The sequence below is a fragment of the Sceloporus occidentalis genome, unplaced genomic scaffold (assembly GCF_023333645.1).
Source record: "Sceloporus occidentalis isolate IW3139 unplaced genomic scaffold, rSceOcc1.0.p SCAF_393, whole genome shotgun sequence".
Classification (NCBI taxonomy): Eukaryota; Metazoa; Chordata; class Lepidosauria; order Squamata; family Phrynosomatidae; genus Sceloporus; species Sceloporus occidentalis.
The window spans coordinates 399,533-426,264 of NW_028317373.1; the positions used below are offsets into that span (position 1 = coordinate 399,533).

The window sequence follows — 26,732 nt, forward strand, 5'->3', positions numbered from 1 at the left end:
TTATTTTAGAAATCATCATACAATATACCTGAGAAAGTGTTCATTGGTTCAATTTGAAAAATGCACACTTCCCAGATGTGGCCCCCCAAAAGCCCAACACACCCATACAAGGGATGTTGCTGAACACATTTTGATGTGTTGTTTGTGAGTTGCATATGAGGACCTGTAACTTCATTACGTGTCTGGACAAAATAATTGCAAAATAATGACTACCACAAAGTTTGACAAACACTGGTGGTAGAATTAGTGCATGGAATAGTTAAAATACTATCATTTGAAATGCTATGGGGTGTCTAGCTTTCATAAATATATGGTTTGATGGGTAAATTGCATTGGCCATCTTCAAAGATGTCCCAAATAACACATTGGGGCAGAATTACCAGATTTAGAAAATATGGTTTTGAAATAGCAAAACGCTACTTGTGATTATTGCCCTATAACTTATAAACATTGGTTATTTCTAAACTTGGGACACATAGTAGTCCTATGTAGACATATGATGCAATCAAAATAATGACATCTAAAGAAAGCCCTTTGAAAAAAATCAATATATAACTTGTGTGAGTTCAGTAACTGTGAAACGCACAGCTAAACCATAGCACTGCCTTACAATTCAGCTTATACTTGTTTCCTTTTTAATATAAATATTAAATGTATATTGTTGCATCTTTTTTCCATTTAATTTACATTACATTGATGGAACTATTTTTACAGCAATAGTTTTATACATTTTTACTTATTTTAAGACTGCCTACACCAAGGCTCTGATGCTTTCAACCAATTAGTATTAATTCATGCAAACGCACAGTAGTATAAGTTAATGGATAACCCTCACAGAAATGTAATTTGCCAATATTTTGTGAAGATAAAAGCAAATTTTATACAAGTAGAATTCTAAGTAATTGCTAGCATCCATCGTGTATGTCAGATATTACGTGTTATACCTACCTTTAGATGAAAAACCTGAATAAATCAATATAATGGCACCAGTGATTGTGAAAAAGGCATTTAACTGTATCAAGCAAAACAAAATATTCTAAAGCCCTTGGTAAAAATGGAATTACTTTTGCACTTGAACAAATTGGCATATGACTTAAAAATTTGTACTGTTTGATAGATTTGTGCGTTCAGAGTCAAATTTTATGTTTAACAAATTTTATTAAATTTTAAAATTTATATAAATGTCTGAAATGAGAAGTGGCCCCAACGAAACAAGCCAAAACAGAGCAGAGAGTTTTGAATTTTCGTTTTTTTTCACTCTCACTAATTTTTACATGTTTTCTCGCACGTTCTCGCTCACCCACCTTCTCACACTCTCTATCCACAGTTCGGTCTGCATTATTCTGGCCTGGTGTACTACTTTCTCAACATGGTGAAGCTTTGATGGACATCACTAGAACAGCCTTCTCTAATTGTAAGAGAGGGTGTAAGGTGATGCTCCACACTGTTGCGTAAGTACATGACCAGGCCAGGATAATGCAGGGGAGAGCCAGGAGTAGCGGAGAGCCAGGAAAAGAAGAGGAGGAGGTGCAGAGAAGGAGGCGAAGAATGGAGACACGGTTGTTCAAGAAGGTACAGAGACATTGAGAGACAGTGTAAGTGGGTGTAAAAGAATGTTAGAGTGTGAGAAAATGTGAGAGAGTGAATTACAACTAACTGAATTTCTGTATCAAAGAAGCCTTCTGGAAATGACAGGAAATAAAATGTGTTGTCCAAAAACAAATGGAATAAAACCAAAATGAAAAAATTGTCCAAAATCCTTTTAGTCTTTTTGCACAAGTGTAGTGTTTAAGTTATTATTAACAAATCAATCAACAATGACTGGAAAATAGTCAGTGTGAGATTACAGTAGCCAAAGACAGTCTTTGCTGTACAGGATGTTTTTTATTATACTTTACTACTCACAAATAGCAGCAACATCAATAAAGTAATGACTTTTTGGGCCATTAACAGAACCCCTCAAATCCATCAATAACAGGTCATCAGAGTATATATATAAACATGGCCCTGAGTGGAAAAGTTCTGTTCCCTGAAAAGCTAGTAGTATCTGATTTGCATTAGGGCATGTCAGTATTATATATCATTATATCATTGATTATCTTAATTGTATTTGCATAATTTGATACAGTATTTGTTTCATATACTGCTTTTTCTTTGCATTGTCATTTACTGTATTTCATGTATTACCTTTTTCTATGTCAGTTTGGGATTCTAGAGTCAGTTCCTTATGTTATATTTTATACTACTTCAATCAACATTGTTGCTATGGTGTAATGATGCTTCTACATACCTCGAGATAATAGTACACTAAGAGATCATTATTTTAATGTCCCAAAGCAAGGGACATAACCAAGTGCATACCAAATCATGGATTGGGTATCTTTTGATAAGCCTGGAATTCTTATGAACTGGAAAAATGTATTGGGGATTCTCTTATAGAGTTTGTAGGCTTTACCATAAACATGTCAAATGGCTCACTAAGTTTTCCTAACTTTCCTAAAAGTCATCATAAAGAAAGACAGCCCCTTCTTGTGAAGAAACAGATTCCATTTAGGAATTTAGCCTTGCCTTACAGAACTCTCCAAAGATTAAAGGTTTAACATTTATGAAAAGGTCTCAAATACGTGTATCATTCCCCTTTCAATATATCCAACAGAAGAACTACTTTGGTGGCTGAAGCATGTTCAGACCTGGAATGTAGTGCAGTATGATATCAGACCATATAGAATCAGTTATAGAATCAGATGGCAGCTGTCTAAGCTGGGAGTTTGTTGTGATTTATAGACTAGGGGAGGAAAATGTTCCCAAGAGGAATCAAAACTACATACAAATTGCTAAGTATTTTTAGCAGGATCTTTCACCAAAGACAAAGTCAACTGTTGTATTCTATTGAAAATGAACAACATTTCAGCCATTTAATGTATCAATTGATTGGACGGAACCAGATCAAAAACATTGGCAGAGCTTGCACTTCAGCTCTTATAGGGTTATTACTACTTAGGTGGAAAACATCCCAAGGACAATATGTTTGCAGATTGGCATTTGAGATATCCAGCTAGAAACTTTAGAAGTCAGTTTTTAATCAAATATTCTCAATTTCATCATTCTGCAGTTCTTTCTTTTTCAATGGACTTCTAAGGCCTTTATATCGGGGCAACACTGGAGGACATCCTCAGAAAAGCAGATTGATGTGCTTTAAAATTGCATAGCACTGTGACACAAAGTAAAGGTTCTTTTTAAAACAGGAGGCAAATAATATCCCTCCTAACCCTCCCGAGTATTTGCTTTGTGTCTTTTCTTTTAGATTGATATTTTTGTTTTGTCTCAGATAGAACAGATGTTACACAAGCATCTCCATTATCGTGGGGTCTTCATATCAAGTCCTTTTACAGTTCTGGTTAAGGTTGGACCAGACAAGGAAAGAGGACATTTACTTTTAATTACCTTATTAATGTTTAAATTATTTGCTGATATTTGGGAGTAGTAAACAAAGTAACACACAGTATTCACTTCCTGTCTTTAATAGCTCTACTTTGTATCACTGCACTAGCAAAATTACAAAATTGTGGTAAAATGGGGGTCTGCTTTACTACTACTGAGATAGGGGAGCTGCTTGCAGTTCTGATGATTTAAGATAGATTGAACTTGAGCAATTTAGGAAGGAATGTGAATTATTTCAATATTTCTTAATTTTATCACCTTCCCTGCTTCATTACATGGGATGCCTAGCAACAGCATGAGCTTCAGTTAGATCTAACATTTGAAGATGTGATAAGGCAAACAATTACCCTTTTTCCATCTAGTAAAATACATAAGACCTTCTTTCCATCCTAAAGAGTGAAATTAAGGATACCTAAGCCCTACCCCTATCTCCCTTGGCTTTGATGATTTGTGAGTCAGCTAAAACTAGTAGGCTAAAGTGCTATTGGCATTGATAAAAAGCTGCAAGTTTCAATCCCTGTACTCAAATGCCTGTAAGAAACCCATTTAATGGATAAGTGTGCAACAATGAAGCCGTTATTTGCATGATCTCAGAAAATTAGCCATATTTGTTTATGTGATATAAATGAAGCCTTTGCAAGCTGTTATAGTACCGATACTATGCTGGATAAAGACCGACAGCTCATACAGGAAAGATGAAGTTACCTGTAAGCAACAAAGTCAAATCATCAAAACTGTATGCTTAACATCTATCTTCCATTAAAACAAGATACACTGGAAACGTTAATTGGTCCAACACAATGTTTATGTCATCTTTTATAGGTTAAGTCTCTGGGGTGACTGTGACACAAATTGCCGGTCTAGACTGAGTAAGGTTGTTAATAAGTTGCTTAGCTTGATGCTTGGGTATTACCTGCCCTCACCTGAGTGCTTAACAGTTGTCCCCTATAAAGTATCTAAAAGAGCGCTCCATCTCAATGGGTCCAGAACTTCTTCAGCCCCCTTAGAAACATGGACCAATCAACCCCATCAAACACATTCTCAGCATCTAGAGATTTTGACATTTGATAACATTCACTAGTTCCATCTCTTTAATGGGAAACTCTCAGAGTCTCAATTAAGATACACAAAGTGACATCATTGGAATAGTTAAAAAGCCTAGTGGCAAAGCTTAGCCCAACCTAGACTGTCTTGCTGTTTTAGCAAGAATCTAGAATAGGCTAAAATATGATCAAGAGGGAAACATAAGTTTCTAGTGTGGTCTAGTTTTGTTTTTTATACATTCCTTTGTAAATTTGTTCACAAATCAAGTATAAATAACACTGGTGCACTGGTGCCAGATTCTGAATACTGAATTGCTTATTGTGCCATGTATTCCTATAAGTAATCCACATTTTAACCATATGTTTCTCATGTTGCCTATGTCGTATAAGTTTGTGCTTATGTACTGCCTATATTATTGTATTTTTTATATTTATTTTTCCAATTATTGACCCCCAATTTTCCTCTCTCTTTCAGTAACAGTTAATATTCTAAACATATATGTCTCTGTTTTTATGACAAAAAACCATTGTTGGAAATTCTTGCAATGTAGTCATTAACACAAGTTGGTAATTTACAAAAAACGCCTAAAGGTATATGAAGTATTATTCTGCACTCCGCAGTGATATCACACTGTTGCCTTTGAATCACCTAATTTAGTTATTTTTGCCATTGTTGTGAAAGTAATTTGACCTGAAGTCAGTTTTCACTTCTAACAAAGCTAGAATGTTCATCAGAAACATTTTACATTTAGAACAGAAGATTTGCTATTCAGATTAAGACTGTATAAATATTACAAACTAAACCACGTTAAACAATTGCGCACCACTAGATCCCCATTTATGTTTTATCTGAAAAATCTAGAAGTGAAATTGCCTCATGATAATTATGTCAAACTAACATACAAATAAATACATATATTAAGGTAAGTTTAAGTGTTGATTACTAAATCAAAACAACATTTCAATCGTACATCGGAAAGAACTATCAGTGATTAGTATTGGCCATATATATGTGTGGACAAATATATGAGTTTAGGAGTTATGCTGTGAATAGCATGATACAATATGTCCATGACCATAAAGAACCACAATAACCTGGCTACTAAGATTTATCCACCTGTGGTCCACTGCATACATATATTATGTCTTGTGTAATCTATTTTTACAGACTCCTAATGTTTGTGATTCAGGACTTCACATCACCCTAATTTTCTACACGCGGGCCTTCATTAAAATTAATAATGTAGTCCACAAAATCTTATTTTTTTTAACCATGTTGGATCCTCTAGATTGTAAACTCGTTTGATCAGGGCCCTCCTCGCCTGTTGTTATGTTACATACTACTTGTTATGTCCTGTCCACCCATTGTACAGCGCTCTGGAATTTGATGGTGCTATATAAAACAATAAATAATAATAATAACTTATTAGTATGTGCATTCTTTAGTTACTGGAGTTATAAAATGGGAGTTCTTTGGCTGCCTCTACTTTATGAATTAAAGTGATTTTGAAACAATATACTGTACAGAAATGAAAGTTGATGCATTTGAAACACACAAAGGAGTATAATTTGGGCACAAAGACAAAAATAAGTTAAAATTATGGTGCTGGATATAGTTCATCTTAAACAAAACAGCAAAAAACAAACAAACAGAACATATCAAATAATAATAAAAAAATAACGTTGCCTATAAAGTTTCCTTGATAAATACAGGATTAAACTCTTCCAAAACATACTTCTAAACATGCATGTTAACAGCAATTCTGGATCAACAGCACAGATGCGCTTTTATCAACCTAAATGACTATGTTACGATCTTACATATATTCTAAATGTATTCTTATTACGTTATGAGAAGGGGAGCTTCCCTAGAGCAGGAGTGGATACCAATGTATAAATAGTAGAACAGAACTCCAATATTTCTGGTGCTTGAACTGGGCTCCACCAGCACCCCAAAATATCACAAATAAAGTCGCTCAGCACTCCAGTACTTCAGTGAGGTATATTTAATTCAGCAACATGGTCAACGTTTCGACCTTACGGTCTTTATCGATAAAGACCGTAAGGTCAAAACGTTGCCCGTGTTGCTAAATTAAATACACCTCACTGAAGTACTGGAGTGCTGAGCGACTTTATTTGTGATATAGCAGGAGTGGAACCCAGTGGCAGAGAACCAGATGAATAAATAAAATAGTCCAGAATGTGCTAAGAGACAATGGCATAAGTGATATTGTGGTCAGTCCAATCCATGGTCAAGGTAGGCAGTGGAGATGCAGGAGATTAGGCACTCCGTGCACTTATCCTGAGCCGGAGACATGCTGTGCACATCATCCTTTTATTTATATAGCACCAACAATTTACGCAGCGCTTAATACAAAACATATATTCAAGGGGTATGACTAGACGAGAACTGACCTTCTAAGACAAACCGATACATTAAGTGGAGAGAGCCCTGCTTGCAAGCTTACAATCTACTTATCCATCTTATCGTCTTACGCCATCAAAGAGGAATCTCATCGGCCCCAAACATGCAGCCAAAGTCATTAGGAACTGTCTCCAAAGGGTAGTCACACCAAATATTGATTTGATTTAGATGTTTCTTCTGTTCACTCTGTATTTTGTTAAATGGTAAAGATAAATGAATGGCATGTCTATTTTTGAAAGCATTCTTATTTTACAGCATTTTTGTACATCTGTCTAAAACTTTTGCTCAGTAATGTATAGATAGATGCACATTTGTTTGTACTGTAATGTTTGTACTATGCATTGAAAGGTATAATTGGTTTACATTTCATTGAACTGTCTCTTTATCATTTTGATTACTTCACTGCAAAACAATAGGCCACATCATCATATCTGCCAATTCTGTCTTGAGTTATTTCACTCTAATACATTTAATCCATATTTTTCTATATTCTCTACAACACAATTTTCAGCTACATCTTTCAGCAGACAATTACACACCAAAGGGACACAAAACAAAATCTCCCAGCGAAATTTTCAAATGTAAGAAACATTTCTAGATTAGCTTTGTATTTTAAGAGCACTGCTTCCTAATTGAGTCTTCTATCTCTGGTTTAGATGTATCCTAAATTAAGTCTAAAATTCAATTATATTTCAAAAACAACCTAATTTTACTTCAACTGCTGTTAAATGTATTTGCCATAGTCAAGGACATTACAAGAAAAATCCACTTTAGGTTTATATCTCAGATAAAACACATTATTTGTGATGAATGCCATCCAATACAGTACATATCGCTTCCTCTTTGCTTATAATTTGCAGAAATCATCAGTGGTTTATTTTGGCCTAGGCCAACAAAGGGCATCCGTGGTGAGATCAAAGATGCAAAATGTATTACTGGGGACAAATTGTACAAGATTGTTTTTCTTCTGTACTCTTTTTTGTTATTACACAGCTGTTTTGTTCAACTACTGAAATCTAGTATAAAATGTCTCCAAATTGTATTTAAAAAATCTTTGAAGCTTAGTTTAAAATACCAAATCAATATGGCCATCACATTCAGCCCTTCAAAACACCCATATGTGTTGAGTGACAAGAAAAGAAAAAGAAATTAAGACGTTTATCCCAAGAGGTACGAAAATCATGCTTGACTTAAAGGCAATAATAATTAAAAGTGCAAGCAGATTCCACAGCACTATTACAATAGGGGACAGTTCAAATGAACAATAACATTAATATCAACAAGATACAACTTGACGTTAACACACGTTAAGACATACTTGTAAAGAAGTAGAAGAGGATCCTGATCTTGTGAGTTTATAAGCTAAACTCAACTTGGATCAACACTACCGAAGGTAAACTTTAATTTTTGTAACCTTATATGCCCATGTTTGCCAGAAGGCAGTCAACTTTCTTTTGCCAGTGGATTTTAAACCTTAACTGCCCTGACATAAGAAAAGAACAGTAGTTATGCTACCTTACAAATGTATGGTCAAAACTCATTTAAAGAGTTGTGTACAGTTCTGGAGGGCCCCATCCCCAGAACAATATAAATATTGTAAGGAGTTCAGAGAATGGCTATGAAAATGATAAAAGGATTGCAGGATAAAAATGATCAAGAATGTGAAAAAGTTGGCATGTGATGGAAACCTTAAAATACATAAACAGAAGTACATTTCAAAGTGAGACAGTGTTCAGACATGAGGTTGTACTTTAAATCTACAAATAACACCTATAATATGTTTGCTTAATTGTGTAGTGGGGATATTTTAATTTTAGTTGGTATGGCTAGAGGCAGAGTTTTACAAAGATTTTTTTATGCAAGTAAATTATCTTAAATAATTATGCATTTTAATGACATGGTTTCATTTGACACACTTTCTGCTGTTCCTATACACATTATTCCAGCTTTTATGGCACTGTGATACACTTATAACCAAATCTTTCCAAAGGAGGAAATATGGATTTAGGTCTTAAAGTGGGATATATGCTACACCGCAGGCAAACAAGGAAAGCTGCACTGATTTAAAGATATAACAATGGAATTGTACTCATTTTGATTTTTTCATATTCCACAAAAGGTGTAGGTTTTTTAAATCATGCATATTTATAAACCTGTAATTCTTGGTTTAAAAATACCCAGCTAAAGAAGGCATGTATAAAATTGCATGTCATTGTATCATATCAGCCCTTTAAAATAAGTGTGACCATCCCCCCTGCCCAAATTTAGCCACATGGGAGATCCAGAAATGTATCACTTTTTTCCCCTTTCTAGGAAGTTCCCATGGGAAATCAGACAACGCTAACAGTAGGCTTATGTCATTGCAGCATGTACTGTACAGCTAAGAACAATTTAATCACTTGACGGCATCTGTGCACTCAGCTCAACTGCTTTTCACCTTTTTTTTTACTTTCCATAAATAAAAATTAATCCACACCTATTAAATATATTTAATATTGCATGTTCATATATAAACTGAAACCCAAATTATATTTATGGATTAAAAAAATATATTTTGTCAGCAGCCATAATAACTACTTAAGATTTGAATTTTTCCCCCCAATATGACAAGACATTGCAGTGCTTGGCAGCCAAATGTAATAATAATAATAATAATAAAAATAATAAACTATAAGCAATTCTATCGGATTACACAATCAGACATACACTAATTTATATGGATTATACCCTTGACCTTTGCTTGTATATTTGGTTTCAGGGGTATTCAATAGACTTTTGCATTCGGATTCATACAAATTGCAAATTTAATACAATTTGCAGATTTCGTCAATATGATGAACACTGCCGACCAATGTAGCCCTGCTTCTGTGTCTCACATCGTCTTACTCTTTATCTACTTGTTCTTCTCTCTCTTCTTTCTTTGTCCACATCTTTGCGGACATGACCTCTAGGCGACCTTTTACCAAAATGGCAGATCTTACAGTGACATCCTCTCCCCCCGACTAGAGGGTAGAAGTAGAGGATGTCACCAGAAGCAGAGAGGAGGTCCCCAGCAGCTCTGCCATTTTGCCATAACCTTGTGTGAAATTTAAATCAAAATGGTGGAGCTTCTGGTGACATTCTCTCCCACGATTGGAATATTGGGATGACGATGTTACCAAAAGTTCCACAATTTTATCCTAAGATAACTACCAAAATGGCGGAACTTCTGGTGACGTCTTATTCCCCGATTGGAGGATCGTAGGAGAGAAGGTCACCGGATTCTCTGCCACTTTACCCCAAGATAAAATTGTGTGAACTTCTAGTGGTGGAGCTTCTGGTGACACCTGGTTGGTGGATCAAGGTGGGTACATCACCGAAGTTCCACAATTTTCTGACAATGTTTCTGAATCTGAAATGCCTCCCTGATTTGTGCCAGGAAATGGGCTAAAGAACCAAAAAAATTGTCCAAATCGTGAAATCCCAATTTGGCCTATTTGCACATGTCTGGTATTCAGCAAACGGAAGGTACTATACCATGCTTCCTAAATGAATATTGACCTTCTAAGTGCCAGGGTAAATGCCAATTAGTGTCAAATTAGTCATAGTCATGTGAAAAAGAATGTAAGAGAATTACCCAACTAGGGAAGGATCATGGTTCCAAAAGGTAGAAAAAAGACAGAAAGAGTGAGGCCAGAATTGTCCAACCCTTGTCTTTTGCTTCCCATGGAGTGCTAGTGATTTGTTTTCCTCATGGGAATGGAGCTGTGATACAAACCCATTTTAATTGTTTTGCCATGTTCTGAGGGCTTAAAATATTTGCATTATAATTAGGTTACAATTATTGTACATGTTTTACACAGTTCTCATTAATACTTAATACTTGCTGATAAACTAAATACCCAAACCTGCATATTTTTGTTGTTATTTTCCTTTATATAATGAGAAAGTAACCGAAATGCATTTTAATGTTTGATGGGTCAACTATTTTTACATTGATCTAGACAAAAGCAAACAAATCCCAAAGCACAATTCGCCAATTATTTCTGACAATAGTGTAATACCCCATACAATTTTCTTTTGGATAAAGTAAAAGGCATTTTATATTAACCAACATCATTTTTACAGGACAAACAGCTCAGTTTGCGCTGCCTTTACAGGTTATATGCCTATTTTGCTACTGTATTTTGACTTTTTTTGTATGGTAAAAGTCTTTGCAAGCACAACCTCATTCTCTGTGCAAATGTTTTGTGTGCAAAGGACTAGTGAACATTGCTTGCATCATTCCATTGTTTGTGATTCACAGATGCAATTTACATTTTGTGAGCTTCAGGCGAGAGCATGAATTCAATGAGATCTCACATGTCCTTGTCTGTAACTCACAAAATAAAGAAACTGGGGACTCCATGATCCCTTATTAACCAAGAGTAGGCTGACAATCGTGGGGTAATTAAACCAATCTGGTGGCAGTATATTCCTCAAGAATAGTAAGGGGACTTTAAACCTGAGACACAGAACTGAAGATATGCCTTTCCCTTGCTTCCATCCAGTTACCAGTGGCATTGGAAATCAAACTAATATGAGAATAAAAATATTATTAATTTTAAAGGAAGTAGTAGAAAAAATGTGTTCTATCTGCAAAATAGATATCTAATATATTTATGTCATCTTTGGAAGTGGCCACATTGTTTGTTGATGCTTTGCCTTTACAGTAAACATAGTTATTATTCTTATAATAATTCCACTAAATATTTTGCACACAACATAAATAAAAAGAATAATGGTGCTAGACTAGGCTCTGATATGTTTATCAATGAAAAAAATGATTACACATTTTTTTTTACACTGGTGTTTTTAATATAAAATGTTGAATTAAAAATTGGTTTTTTTACTGCTTAGAATTTTGTATTTTTCATGTGAGTTTTCAGATACTTAATGTGAAAACTGTTGCCACTCAACTATATTACGTGAGTTTTGGTGGGTCAGTATAATCAAGTTTAACAACTCACTAAAGAGAATCCCATGGGGGTAATTGTTTTCTAAATTATTCATCTTTACAAATAAACATGTTTAGCATTCTAATATATAAATTTATATGTTTATACATTTCCAATTTTAACCCAAAAATATGTCTTTATTGTAGCTTCCCATTAAATTGTTTTGCTTTATTTTTGTGTCATACTTTTTTTTTTTTCTTTTTTTTTTAACCATTTATCATTTTATTATTTGCATCTTGTTCTCCATCCAGGCACACTGCCTCATTATGAATATTGTAATATACTAGCATATCTGAATGTAGGTGGCCAGAAAAAGGAACCAACTCTAATGTAAACAGAAATCTTAAATAAATCTCTGAACTATCCATATACCACCAACACGTAAGCCTCTATAATAAAAGGAACTGTTCCCTTGCCATCCTATTGATTACATAGCCTCTGTATTTCTTTTTTGATTTTTCATTTTTAGTAGCAGTAACACTGCATTGGTGCAAACATCTTTTTTTTCTCCTTGACTTTTTCTTGCTTGCATCTTTTTTTTCTCCTTATAAGAGGCAAATATTCCCCCATATCCTCATTTGTTCTACTATATCATATTAGTATAACATTTTACAATACAATATTATAAATTATAATATATAATATGCAATATACTATAATATTTTGTATTATAATACATTATATATTATATCATATATTATATCATTTATTATGAAGGATACAAATTAGGATTGTAAAATGGCTGTTACTAGTCTATGTTTGTAGAAATGCCTGCAGTGCCCCAAATTCTTGTAAAGAAAATGTTCAAAGCTCATTTGCCAACTGATTTTAAACAATTACGTTTTTTTAAAATGTATTCTTTCATTGTTTTGCAAATGTGAAGTAAATTGAAAAGCCTCTGGGAGATGTTGCTACATAAAATATGATTTATGGTTTTTAAAATGCAAAAAACAGCAAATCAATAAAATATACATTACCTACAAATAAAAAAAGGAACTGATATACTGCTGGGTCTTTGCTATATTTGCTAATTCTGTTGTCTATTGTGCTAAGAAGAGAGAAAAGGGGCTTTTGGAATCTATTCGTATTCAAGTAAGCCTATTTTCCCTTATAATAACATCAAACAATTTCCTTCAATTTCTTCACTGGAATGTGGGCAATATCATGCAAATATAAATTCAGTGTGTATAGGCATTTCATCCCTATTGTGAGTTTTCAGATGGCCACCGCTTTCTAGAATCCCCCCCAAATAATACAATCATGGTATGGACTGTGATTTGCATAAAAATGTTTACAATTATAACAATTCTATATAAATACCTTTTTCTACACAAACAGTGTACAATGTATTCTGTATAAATATATTTTAAAGCTTACTCTGCAAGAAAGAGCGTTCTAGCTTCACAGTTCTACATACAATACATATAATTACTTATTACTTGGTATATAGAGAAAACATAACATTTATTATTTGATATTTTTACATATAATCTCTTCCCTTTATAGCTAGTATTATAGTTCAATATACAAAATTAAATTTCTAATGAATAATTTTGTGATATTCTACATTATTTTATTTCAATATACAGAATTCCATTTGAAATTCATTTTTTTTTATATTTTTTTTTCTTCTTTTACTGATGCTCTAGTATGTCCTACCTCCTTTATATATACAGTTTATTTTCTAGCAGTATACATAACTGATATATAAAAACTGATATAAACCATGTGATCATCTACAAAACAAAAAGCAACGGTTATCCTTTATACTTAAAGCATTTTAAGAAAACAAGAAACGGCTGCCATTTCTTGTTTCATCTATAGATCTTCTGTTAATTTAATTTGTACAGATTTACTGGGTAAATTATGTCCTTTGCAATAGATACAGTATTAAGCTACCTGTCCACACACATACAAATAAATAAAATGTCTTAGAGAAGTACTTATATTACCAGGCTTTAGGGAGAAAACTAAATATCTTACTGCTGTAGCCTTCTACATATTTGATCCCCTGTTGGCTAGTATGTATTGGTTTCAATATGATGGGAAGGTCAAAACAATGTGCTATGTCTCCAAGAGTGGCACCACTGGCAAGGATATTCACTCACGCCCTCCACATTATTTTACATAGATGGAAATATTTTTAAGGCAGGAATGAGAAATGGAGAAGCTATATGGGGTAGGGTGCAGAAAAATTATTATATTATGATGTAGACAGGATACATCACACCCAGACACAACTGCTCTGTCTTCTCTGTACAGATTCTTCACTGTGTCATTCTGTTCACCACTTTCCTGGCTCAAACACCATATGCCAACAACCACCCAGTCTAACATCATAGACTAACATACATTCTAACACCATACACTGATACTCAAACAATGTACATTAACCCTGTAGCATAAGTAATGGATATATATATACATATATATATATATATATATATATATATATATATATATATATATATATATATAGATATATACTGCCTTTACAAACACCAACTCCTACACACGCCCACACACACATACATAGACATGCACTTTAAAGTTTGCCCCTATACACAAGCATCCTGGCATACACTTGCCCTTGCACACACACACACTTACTTGCTCTAACATATAAACATTGATATTTTTTGCTTAATAAATTGGATTATTTTCTTTGCCCTTGTTGTGCAGTCCTCATGATACACGGACACACGCCACAAATGCTGTTTAATCCGATTTTATTTTTGTTTTGCTTAAACAAACACTAGCCAGCTACACTTTCCTTTAATAACTTGGCAATAGTAGTGTCACAATCCCACCGATGCCTGTCCTGAATTGTTAGCAGGCTAGGTTGCTATGCAAGCTGCAAAAGGGATTATTTGCTCGTATATGAAATTCATAGGTTTATTAGCCAGATAACGAATTTTACGTACAGCATTAAACTATAAACAAGTTGGGTGGAAATCAACTGCCATAGGCAAATGTCACCCTTAATCACAATTGAATAGAACCCCTCCCATAAACTGCAATGAGAAATTGTATGATTAAAAAATATATATAGCTATAATGGTCCAGATTGACTAATATAGGTTAAATGCTTAATCGTTTTTATCTATTTTTTGTTCCCATTGCAGCCTGTGCAAGTGATTTGTCTTTGGCAATTGAATATAGTCAATGTATGTATAAAATTAAGTTGATGGTATGGTTCAGATTTCCTATAAAATGTTTCAAACAGTTTTCCCATTAAAATGTAGATAGGTTTTTCTTTCTCATTGTTATGTGCATGAATGGGAATAATACTGTAAGCATGTATAATGTATAATAATCTAACGTATAATAATTGTCATTATAATAATACAAAGCTATAAAACAATAGAGCATAATCTCTTGCTGGCCATAATTTATTATTGATACATTTATCAAGACAACAGAATAAAGCTATTCCACGTATTTATTTCCTTCACCAAAGGTTATTTAGAAGGGCAGAGTTCAATTTACTTAGCCCATCCACTAAGAAGTAAAGACAGTTTTAATTAATTCTTGGCATGCATATGCCCGTTGCGTTCTAAATAACTGTTTTAGAGCCTGATTTTCTTTTTTGCGCAACGGAACATAAAACCTGCCATGCCAGCTTTCTCATCCAAAAGGAGTCATAAATTGTAACCTCATACATGGATGAGATATATACATATATAAAATGTCATGTGACTTTTTGATCTTAAAACAGAATTGCTTGTGGAAGACTGGAATATTTAATGAGAGAAAGTTCATGGATTAACTATATCAGATTAATGTTTGCGTTCTCTTCAATCTCCAATTTAGAGATACTAAAATGCTGTTAACAGTCAGGCCATTCTTGATATAAATTAACTTTCCTACATTACTTAACCCCTTAAGGACCGGGCTCATTTTTCGTTTTGTACCCTGTGGGACCGAGGCTGTTTTGACACTTTTGTGGTGCTTGTGTTCAGCTGTAATTTTCTCATCACCCATTTAGTGTACCCACATAAATTATATATAGTTTTTTTCAGGACAAGATGGGCTTTCTTCAGATACCATTATTTTGATCGTATCATCTTATTTACTATAAAAAAAATAAAAAAATATGGTGAAAAATTGAAAAAAAAACACATTTTATGACTTTTATTTGAAAAATCTTTTACTCACCTAAAAAAGCAAGTAAAAAAACTAGCTAAATAGATTCTACTACTTGTCCTGAGTTTAGAAATACCCAATGTTTTTCTGTTTTTTTGCTGTTTTTTGTAAGTTATAGGGCAATAAGTACAAGCAGCGTTTTATGATTTCCAAATCTTTTTTAACAAATCTGGTCAGTCTGCCTCCATCTCCTCTTTGGAACATCTTTGAAGCCGGCTAACTCAATTTAACCCCATCAAACCATATATTTTTGAAAACTAGACACCCCAGGGTATTCCAAATGCTCTTATTTTAACCCTTTCCATGCACCAATTATAGAACTACACTTTGTCAAACTTTGTAATAGTAATTTTATTTTTATTTTTTTCACACAAATTGTAATTTAGTTATAGATATACAGGTTCTGGTATATGTCACTGTCAAACAACACCCCAATGTGTGTTCAGGTACATCTCCTGAGTGAAGTGATACCCGACATGCATGGGTTTGTCGGGTTGTTTGAGATTTAAAATGCCACATTTGGGAAGTGCACTTCTTTTCTCCATTTTGTTCAGTCTGTACCTATGCCCTATCTTTGAGCTCGGCCACTCCAATTTACCCCATCAGCCATTTTTTTATATATTAGACACCCCTTGGGTATTTGAAGTGCTTTTATTTTAACTCTTAGTTGAGATTTTTGAGAAATTTTAGCACTTGCTCAAAATAATAAACTTTATTTTTTTATTTTATTTTATTTTTTTAATACTTATATTTTTTTTACACATTTTGCTGGTACTGGATGGTTCATCAAGTGACATCACTGCATAATTATTTTTAAATGTTAGCAAATTTTTTTTGTTATTTTTTTTTTAATTTTTTTTTTCCATTGACTTGCTTGGTTGAATGCGGTACCTGTATTCAACCTGCAAGTGGAGCCAGAGTTCTCTAGAGGGTCAGGAGACCGTCTAGCGAACTCTTTCTTCTTTATTATTTTTTTTTCCCGGGCCACCGCCATCTTGTTGATGGCGAAGATCACCGGCAGCTGCGGCTGTGACCGCTCTCCGGAGCGGTCACAGCCCATCCAAAGGTAAGTGTTTGGTGTCGCTGGATGCCTCCTGATCGAGGCATTCGAGCGACACCATTTAAGTTTAGGAGGCGATCGTTGATCGCCTCCTATACGCTTTTAAAACGGGCGTCCGCCGCCATACAATGTATGGCGGCTGTTGACGCCCTGGGGAGGGGCCAGACATGGCCCCCGATGCCGATCTCGGCGTTACTGAATGCCTCGACATCGAGGCATTACAGTAACGCCGTTTAAGCGAAGAAAGTGATCGTTGATCACTTTCTAAGCTTATTTAATTTTTTGACGGTTCAGGACCGTCAAAGGTCATTTAGTGACCTTCCTGTCATGACGGTCCTGAACCGGCAAAGGTCGCGAAGGGGTTAACAGCAACATTTCCATTTTACTAAATATATGACTATGTATTATTATTTGTATCAATTTACTGGCAAAGTAATTTATGTTAAGAATACATATTGAGCTGGATTTAATCACCAGAAAACTATCACCTAGAACTGGAAAGCAATCCTGCTTTAGACTATAATGGGATTATGTAGGATCAAAACAAAGCCAAGATTCATTAACTGAGACAAAATAATCTATCAATATTTTAATCTATTTTTTCTGAATTGCAGCCTCTAGAAGAATACATATATATATATAATAACATGTGACTGAATTCGGTCAATTTTGGTTAAAATGTATAATTGTAAAAAAATAATAATAATAATAAAAAATTCAGTTTCTGCACGTTCACACTAAAATATGATCAATTCTATTTAATGTTTCAATTGCAAACACAGTCATTTGTATGTTTCCATTAACTGTACCGTGTCTGTTATATTTTACACAATGGTTTTCCAAGTTGTGCTAGTGCTGCACATAGACCCTATCACAGCACAAATATCTACAAAAATATACAACAGTCAAGCCAAAGCATATAAATTAACGCATGGAGCAAAGTCTACCTTTCAAGGGTTATTGTTACTAATTCACTGTACAGATAACCAATACAATAACTTTACATTTAGACATAATGAAATAATTCTACCACCGCAGTGTATGTTTGCTTTAATACAGCACTATATGATGGGCAACGCAACTAAATTAAATTCTTAAATGTCAAATCTTGAGAAAGGAAGGTATGTTTTGCTTTAATAGGATGGTTAGGAAGTACTTAAAAAGTTAGGATAGTGTGATTATGTAAGTAGGCTTTAACTGATGTGCCCAAAACGACAACTCTTTGAAGTGGAAGAAGCAGAACAATGGCAAGAACATTTGTGATGGATATTTGACTAATTTCTCCACCATGCATCATGGACTACTACCGACCATATAACCAACAAATGTATACACGCTTGATTATTAGATTTGCTTTCATTCATGTTTGGGATGTTGGTTGCAATGAGCTTTCTGTACAAAACAGGTCTGTGTGAAGCTCCACATCTCAGCTACCCTGCTTAATAGCAGATTTGACAGCTCATTAAGATAGTTAAGGCATATTTCTTGCAGGGGTAGCCCTCTGGCCAAAGAAATGTCCAGAATTTAATAATGCAGAAAAAATAATACAGAACACCTATGGGTTTATAACTTAACCCTACTTCTATTATTATTATTATTATTATTATTATTATTATTATTATTATAGCTTATTAAAGGCATGTGTTTTTCTGTCCAGACCATTTAAAACCTTGTTCTATGCACATCAAAAGGTCTCTCCAAGTTAAGACATTTCGTAGTTCCCATATATTGTAGACCTCTTAGCGACCATGGCATTGTTGTCCGCCTTAGAAAATGGATTTATTCTCCAGGGATACATTCATTACAAGAATCAGGAGAAATTCTTTCTGAGAGCACAAGATTCAATATTTTATGGTATGCATAATCCTATTCAACCATGTCACAGAAGCTCTTTTCAAATCTAAGACATTTCAACCCTTCTTCAGTGTCATGATAATCAGTTGGAACCTGTTCACAAAGTCAACGAAGAATAATGAAAAAAAAAAAAAGAATAAATCCAGACACAGAACTGAAAGAACTACTTGGCAATTAGCTAAGATATATAGATTAAATACATTTTGATTAGAAAATATGCAATAAATAACTAGAGTTGAATTTTCAGGTTTTGCTTTTCATTTACTAAAATAACTAATATGAACCTACTTTCATAAGAATTGTTCATGCTAATTATGAGGCTTTCTTGTATAGTATGTCTACTTTTCTTCTTATTGCTTAATAATGCGGTGTACACAGGGTTTAGAGATACTATGATCTAATGTCTTATATTTAGCACACACAAACATAAACACACACAAATATAAGTGTCCTCCTTGGGACCACACTAGACACTTTCTAACTGATATTAATCATCCAAACTACAAATACCAGGATATTCTGATGGTTAGGCAAAAACTATTTCTTCTAGAAACCGTCACATTTACATATGAGTGTATGTGACAGATGCCTGCAGAAGAACTAGAGTTTATTTTTTGTGCAATCTAAACAGTACAAAAAGTAATTCTATTTTCTTCTCAGAGATGACAATGCCCATCTTGCATATGATTATGATACCTACTAACTACCAGCGTTATTATGCTGAATAAGCAAGCCACACTCAGTTGTTTATTACTTTAAATTAAATAATAGGCATATTATATAGATCTGTTGTTCAGGGCCTGAAAAGCAGCAATGGTTGTTAAATGCTCTAACAAGCACTGACCTCAAAGCTTATTTGGTGGTTGGTCTTGTCACATATTACATTCCATACATGTTTAAATTCCCTCCACCATCTGCTGAAAAGCTGATCCACTTATCTACCACCCTCTAAGTGAAGAAATACTTTATTGTTTTATTTAAAATTCTCCATCCACATAGTTTTAGACAATGACCTCATCCGAATTTTTGTTTGTAGGAAAAGTGCTGGATTCAGTGTTAACAACAGCCTCCATTCATGTCTCCCCTTCCCTACTTGGTCAAGGAGATGGTTATTTTGCTTATAGATGCACTGCACCAACAGAACCAATAAACAGGACACCATTAAACTAATTAATCATAGCATGATTATATAATTCAGCGAATATACGTATTTGGCTGAATTCAATGGGAAAGCAAAACAGAGGTAAATTGGGAGAGATTCATTAACTGTGACAAAATGTGTCGTTATTTTATCTCATTTTCCCATTGCAATTGATGAAAGGATACATACAACCCAACCCTGAATTGAGCCAAACCAATCTAAGCAAATATTGAGCTGCCTGCCCATCCTTGGTAAATATTTGATATTTCGACCAACAATGTTAGATTTAGCCACAAAATGTCTCTTTACACAAAATGTCTCTTTACACAAACTTTCAACCAACAATGTTAGATTTAGCCACAAAATTTCTCTTTACACAAACATTTATATATTTATGTATTTATATATATATATATATATATACATATATATATATGCATATATATATGTATATATATGAATATATTTATATATTAATATTGTTACTGATTTTTTTGTCTAATTTTGGTGACAATTATGCTGTACCCCTGTCAATGTTTGCCTAACCATAGAAACTATGCAGTTTTAAAGTGTGTGTGTGGGGGTGCCACATACAGGATCTGCCACAGGTGCCAAATACTCAAGGTACGCCCCTGCATCGTGCGGCAGTCAGACCCAATGGCTGTGCTCTTCGTCCCACGTCCTAAAAGGGGTGGGATGAAGAGCTGAGGCACAGCCATTGGGCGGCGCGGTACGTGCACGCCAGCCGATTTAATTTCATTAGGCGCTGGTGGAGTGACTGCCGCACGGCGGCCGCTTTCAATGTCGCTCGCAGCCGCTTTGATGGCGCAATGGGCCAGTTGAATAGACTTGCCCCCAGGCCTAAGGCTGCCAGCCCTCCCCTGCCCTTAGTGCAGGTCATACAAACTCTAAATTCTAAGAAGTAAACTCTAAATTCCCTAGATAGGGAGTTAGAGGGGGTAGATAGGGAGGGAGGGAGAGGGGGTAGATAGGGAGCGAGAGGGGGTAGATAGGGAGGGAGAGGGGATAGATAGGGAGGGAGAGGGGATAGATAGGGAGAAGGGAGGGTGGCAAGAATATTGAAATAAAGAGTCAGAATGGGAGAGAGAATGAATGGATTAATGTGTGGATGCATTAATGAATATGTGTAAATAATTTGTGTGAAAGAATAAATGATTGAATGAAAGTGAATTAGTGAGTGACTGTAAAAGTGTTTGTGTTAATCATAGGTGTATTATTGATTTGTCAAAAAAGCAAAGTTGGTATAAGCAGGGTGTTTAAGCACTGGGGACAAAGATGGCACAGGTAGTGTGTTTATGGGACAAACATGGCTACGTTCAGCTGTTTGGGGACAATGTTGACTCATGCTGGGCTGTTTGGCGACAAAGATGGCACGTCCTATGTATGTGTAATTTAGGTGCTGGTCAGGTTCTATGTGGCAATGTGGACGCCAGGGTTGGCTTTGGGGTGTGCGACCAGTGATCTATGCCTGTAATTTAGGGGGGTTTATACCTTTTAATGCAGAGTTTATATGTAATTTCAAATTGATATATAAATGTATGTCTTATTCAGTTGATCAATACCTGGAGTGCTGTTTCCATGTGTTGTTTATTTGATCTATACTATCAATGCTGAGTGTACATGTGATTTCCTGTTGATCTATACCTGCAATGCTGGGTTTGTGTGTTCTGTTGGTTTATACCTGCAATGCTATGTTTCCGTACATTATTTACGTATACCTGCAAATACAAGTTTGTTTTAATCTTATTCAGTTGCATGTGCTGTTTCCATGTGTTGTTTATTTGATCTATACCTAAACTACAGGGTGTAAGTAAAAGAGCGGTATGGTTTAGTGAATGAGGGGACAAAGGGACTCTGGGGATGATTACAGGGGAGAGGACCTCTCGGTGCAGGACTGACTCTCACAGTGTTCCCCTGATCTGCAGTCAGTGTGGCAAATATTTTTTTTGGGTGTGGTAGCGGTGGGAGTGATTGCATGCAAGGGAGCGTTGAGCGGGGCCCAAGGAAATGCTTGGGTAGGGTCCAATTTTTTCACTATAAAATATATTGGCAACAGGGTCTAATATTTATATATATTGGCAGCAGGGGCAAATATTTATATATGTTTTGACAGCAGGGGCTAATATTTATTTATATATTGGCAGCAGGGTCTAATATTAATATATATCAGCAGCAGGTGATAATATTAATATATATCGGCAGCAGGGGCTAATATATGTATATATATTGGCAGCAGGAGCTAATATTAACATATATTGGCAGCAGGGGCTAATAATATTTATTGGCAGCAGGGTCTAGTATTTATATTCATATTGGCAGCAGGGGCTAATATTTATATATATATCGGCAGCAGGGGCTAATATTAATATATATTGGCTGCAGGGGCTAATATTTGAATATATTGGCTGCAGGGACTAATATATATCGGCAGTAGGGGCTAATATTAATATATATTGGCAGCAGGGTCAAATATTAATATATATCCGCAGCAGGGGTTAATATTAATATATATTGAAAGCAGGGTGTAATATTTTGTATATATCGGCAGCAGAGTCTAATATTTATATATATATATATTGTCAGCACAGGCTAATAATAAAGAATGAAAAATGTCTAACGTGCATTTTTATATATATAGTGTATATATATATATATATATATATAGTGTATATATATATATATATATATATAGTGTATATGTACCGTTTTATAATCGGCCCCCCTACTTTGGTCCCAGGCCCCCCATGTGCCCCCCCTAAATATGTAAGCTGGAGACGCCACTGCTTATAACGCTGATACTGATTAGCTGGTGTTGGGACATTTAATACTAATTAAAATAGGATTAAGAAACATAAAAACAGATGTAAAACAAATACAAATCTTAGCCTAATCATATATACAGTTATATTAAAACATTGCATAAGGGCAGATGCTAAGTGAAGAAAATGTATACGTGTTACTATAATGAGTATATAACTCAGTAGAGAGTAACACAAAATCCAACAATACTAAGTCTCGGTGTTATTATAAACAATATAGTCAATATATTGTGAAGGGTAAAGCAAACATATGACTGAAGATAATAAATCAAATGTCATAGCTGTGGTGTGTTTATTATTCCCTAATATCTCAAAAAGATAGCATTAAATAAGTGTAATTGCCTACAGTAGGCATAGCTGAGAATGTTCCGGGTCAGTCTGGGCAGTTAGCCATGTTTTGGGCTGGGCTGGCCACTAATAAGGATTGGTCTAGCACCAGGCAGCAGGGAAGGGAAATGGGCAGGTAGTGGACACATCTAAATACTGCTCCTGTCTTGAGACAGATCAGAGTGACCCATGAGACCCAGGGAAGTGCCACTTCACCCAGAGTCACCAGGACGGTTCACAGTTATTATAGAAGGTTATAGTAATTATTATAATTGTCAATTCAATAATTTACAAATCTGGACACCATCTTTGGGGGTGAGTGGTCAGAGGTGGCGCCAGGGCAGGACCATCGACTTACTCCCTAGGAGTATACCTGGGAGCTACAAATGTAAACAATGTAAAAGCACATACTTTGATCAATTTCACAGCTCATTTGACAAGTCACAGGAGATCTTCAGATCTCCTTAACCAGCCTATGATGCTCACTACCAGTAAAGCCAGGACAAAAGGGCAGCTTAGTAGGATACTGTTCAGGAATTGTGACAGTCCTGATAAAAATGGGATGGTTGGACGGTTTGTGAAGGTGAAAGTTATACAAAAAAAATAAAACAAATGCAATAAATAAAAAAAAACATCACAAATGCATGTCTTCATACACTATTGTGCAATAGTAGCTTGCCTATTTAAATCATTTAAGTTATTAGATATAATAAAATGTTGATTAATATGTTAATTTACCTGAATAAATCAGCTGAACATGTTTAATTTTTCTGCCCTGTTAAAGGATATAATAATAAGCCGGCAGCTTTAGGACTATAGGAGTTACTGCCACCTTAGTCCAAATTTTAAGAGAAAATAAATTCAAATACATTGAATAAATTACATTTTTTTTTATTTTAATGAGATTAACATTTTAGTATGATTTTTTTGAACATGTTCTTTTGCTTTGAAGTCAGCATGTTCCTTAGTGGTTGAGTTTCTGTGCATTTTTTCATGCTTCACCAATGCATGTGATTATATTTTTTTGTTGTTGTTTTATAAATACGGAAGGATATTGCAAAAACAAAATTCTGTATGATAATTTCAGTGTCTATAAAAATGCACGGATTAATTACTTGGACTAAAAAAATATATTTCACTTTAATATTTTTTATGTTTATTTACTATTATGTCCTTGTCAACCTCACTAAAGAAGAATGCATATTAAAGTACTCTGAAGAACAGAAGCACTTAACTGATGTAGAAGCTGCAGCCCTGCAGCTACATCCTCCTTGGTTTTATAATTCGTACCAATGAAGCAACCAATCTATGAAACCAGTGGGTTTCTATTCGTGCGTACCGAGCTTACTAGTCTTAAGTATTTCACAAGTATGAAGATGTGCTCTATCCAACCCATACCCTGCTTAGAAAATAGTTCCACGGTGGGGAAAGACACAAATGTATATAATGGCTAGAGTAACCCTTTAAAGGTAAATCTTATAAAAAAATTAGATGCTCTAAAATGTAAAAACACGAGGATTAAAATATATTTTAGTTTTTCCTAAATTACTGTTTTTTGGGCCTAAAAAGTTTGTTTGTCCCCACCTTTCTTGTTACTTGCCTGAGGTACTACACTGGGTTACTAATCATAACGAGACAACACTTGTAATACTTGTTGACCATATGGTGCACAGAGCTAACAGAGTTTAGGAGATCATTGTTAAATATTATCATGATTGATCATGATTATTTTTAAGGATACTTAAATATATGTAAAAAATAGGATTAATAATATATTGAAGTAGATGTTTCCAAGAAAGAGTATCATACATTTTTGATTGTATTTATATGTATATATATATATATATATATATATATATATATATATATATATATATATATATACTGGGGGTAATATATATGTTGGCATGTTTAATTGATTATGAAAACTGCAAAGTTTCTGTTTGCTATTTAATATATATATATATATATATATATATATATATATATATATATATATCAGTTTTATTAAATGGTTTCCGTTTGTCATCTCCTTAAAATTCCTATGCTAAAATATGCACATTCAATAAGAAGAAGACACAATAACAAGCAAGTCTTGTTTCAGACTTGTATTCCAACAGAACTTCTAATGCAAATTTAACTCATTGAGTCACATTCAGACCTTTGACACCAAAAAGCAAATTTCATGGTTTGTCTCCATAACAACTAGGCTTCTTGTGTCAGAGAACTGTCACTTAAAGATACATAATGTGTTTAATCAGATCATATGGGCAACAGTTGCAAAGTCTTTTGCTTACCCCATGCTGTTTCTATTGTTTTCTTCCTCAGTTTTCTCATAGAGAAACTGTCGCTTTGGTTTAATAATTTGACAGGATTTAAGATCCCATTTATAGATTGCAACACAAAGATATTTTTTTTTTTATACCAACTAGTTGTGGAAGTAAAGTACCAAAAAACATACAGTTACTGAAATCAAAGATTGGTTAAAACCAGCTTTGATATTTACAATAATGAAAAACAATAAAAGATAAGTAAGGATAATATGCACATATATTCAAGAAAAATCTTTCTCTGCAAATTGCCACATAATCTCTTCACATTTGATAACATAAATGTAGTATATTTTATCATATATTTGCATTTATGATGGCTAAAGTGTTATATATCTGTTGTAAGTAGGGAAATACAAAAAAATAATATTAAAAAGTTTGCCTAAATGGAAACATGAGTGGCAGTTACATTATATTTTTATTACTGAAAATAATTCTCTACATATACGCAAATACACTTTCCGTTATATCAGCCATGCTTTGGATTTAAAATGATGCAATGAAAAAAAACATGGAGATTGTGATAAACATTTATAAAATGTTACTTAATGAGTAATAGTATTACTGATGTTCTGTTGGTTGAGTTTATCCATACCCAATAGACTTACCATCCTCAGTTGGCACGTATATATTTAAATATAGACAATCTTCGCTCTGATCTTGTACATATGATACAACTGTATCCAAATTGGCAGTAAACCATACAGGCAGCATATCGTTTAATAAAGATCTTTCATCCAAGAACTGTGGGCAAACTGGAGCAAACTGAGTAGCATTCTTGACACCAGTCCAAGATGAAGGTGGCTCAGGGGGCTGAAAGCGTCTCTCTCCAGTTGGGGGTGAGGCATAAGGAACTCCAAGTATTGCTCGACAGGGCCAAGAATCTCAATGGGTAGAGCTGTTCTTGTGCCACGTATTTTACCGTAGTTCGTAGGTACTATTGGATGCTGTGCTTGGCCATCAATTATTGTAAATCGTACAGCAAAAGCTGTTATCCATAATAGCAAATTCGAGTTTACCACAATACAGACTGGGGTGAAGATCAAAGGCAACCATAGTAATCCCTTTGGTCTCGACATTGTTTACATCAACATCAGCAAAAGTGATATCTCCCAGGTTGAGAGGACAAAGGCAAATCAAATATCTTTA

General features: G+C 34.5%; 1 protein-coding gene across 2 annotated transcripts in view; it reads right to left on the bottom strand.

The window, feature by feature from the left end:
* Positions 1 to 26,662, bottom strand: part of LOC149273226 (neuroligin-4, X-linked-like) — an 87,290-nt gene extending 60,628 nt beyond the window's left edge. For both annotated transcript variants that reach the window (XM_089506575.1, XM_089506574.1), the window contains exon 1: positions 26,192 to 26,662. In XM_089506575.1, the coding sequence (XP_089362701.1) occupies positions 26,192 to 26,297 (106 nt within the window). In that variant the 5' untranslated portion in view covers positions 26,298 to 26,662. The remainder of the gene's footprint in view (positions 1 to 26,191) is intronic.
* Between the last annotated feature and the right edge of the window lie 70 nt (positions 26,663 to 26,732).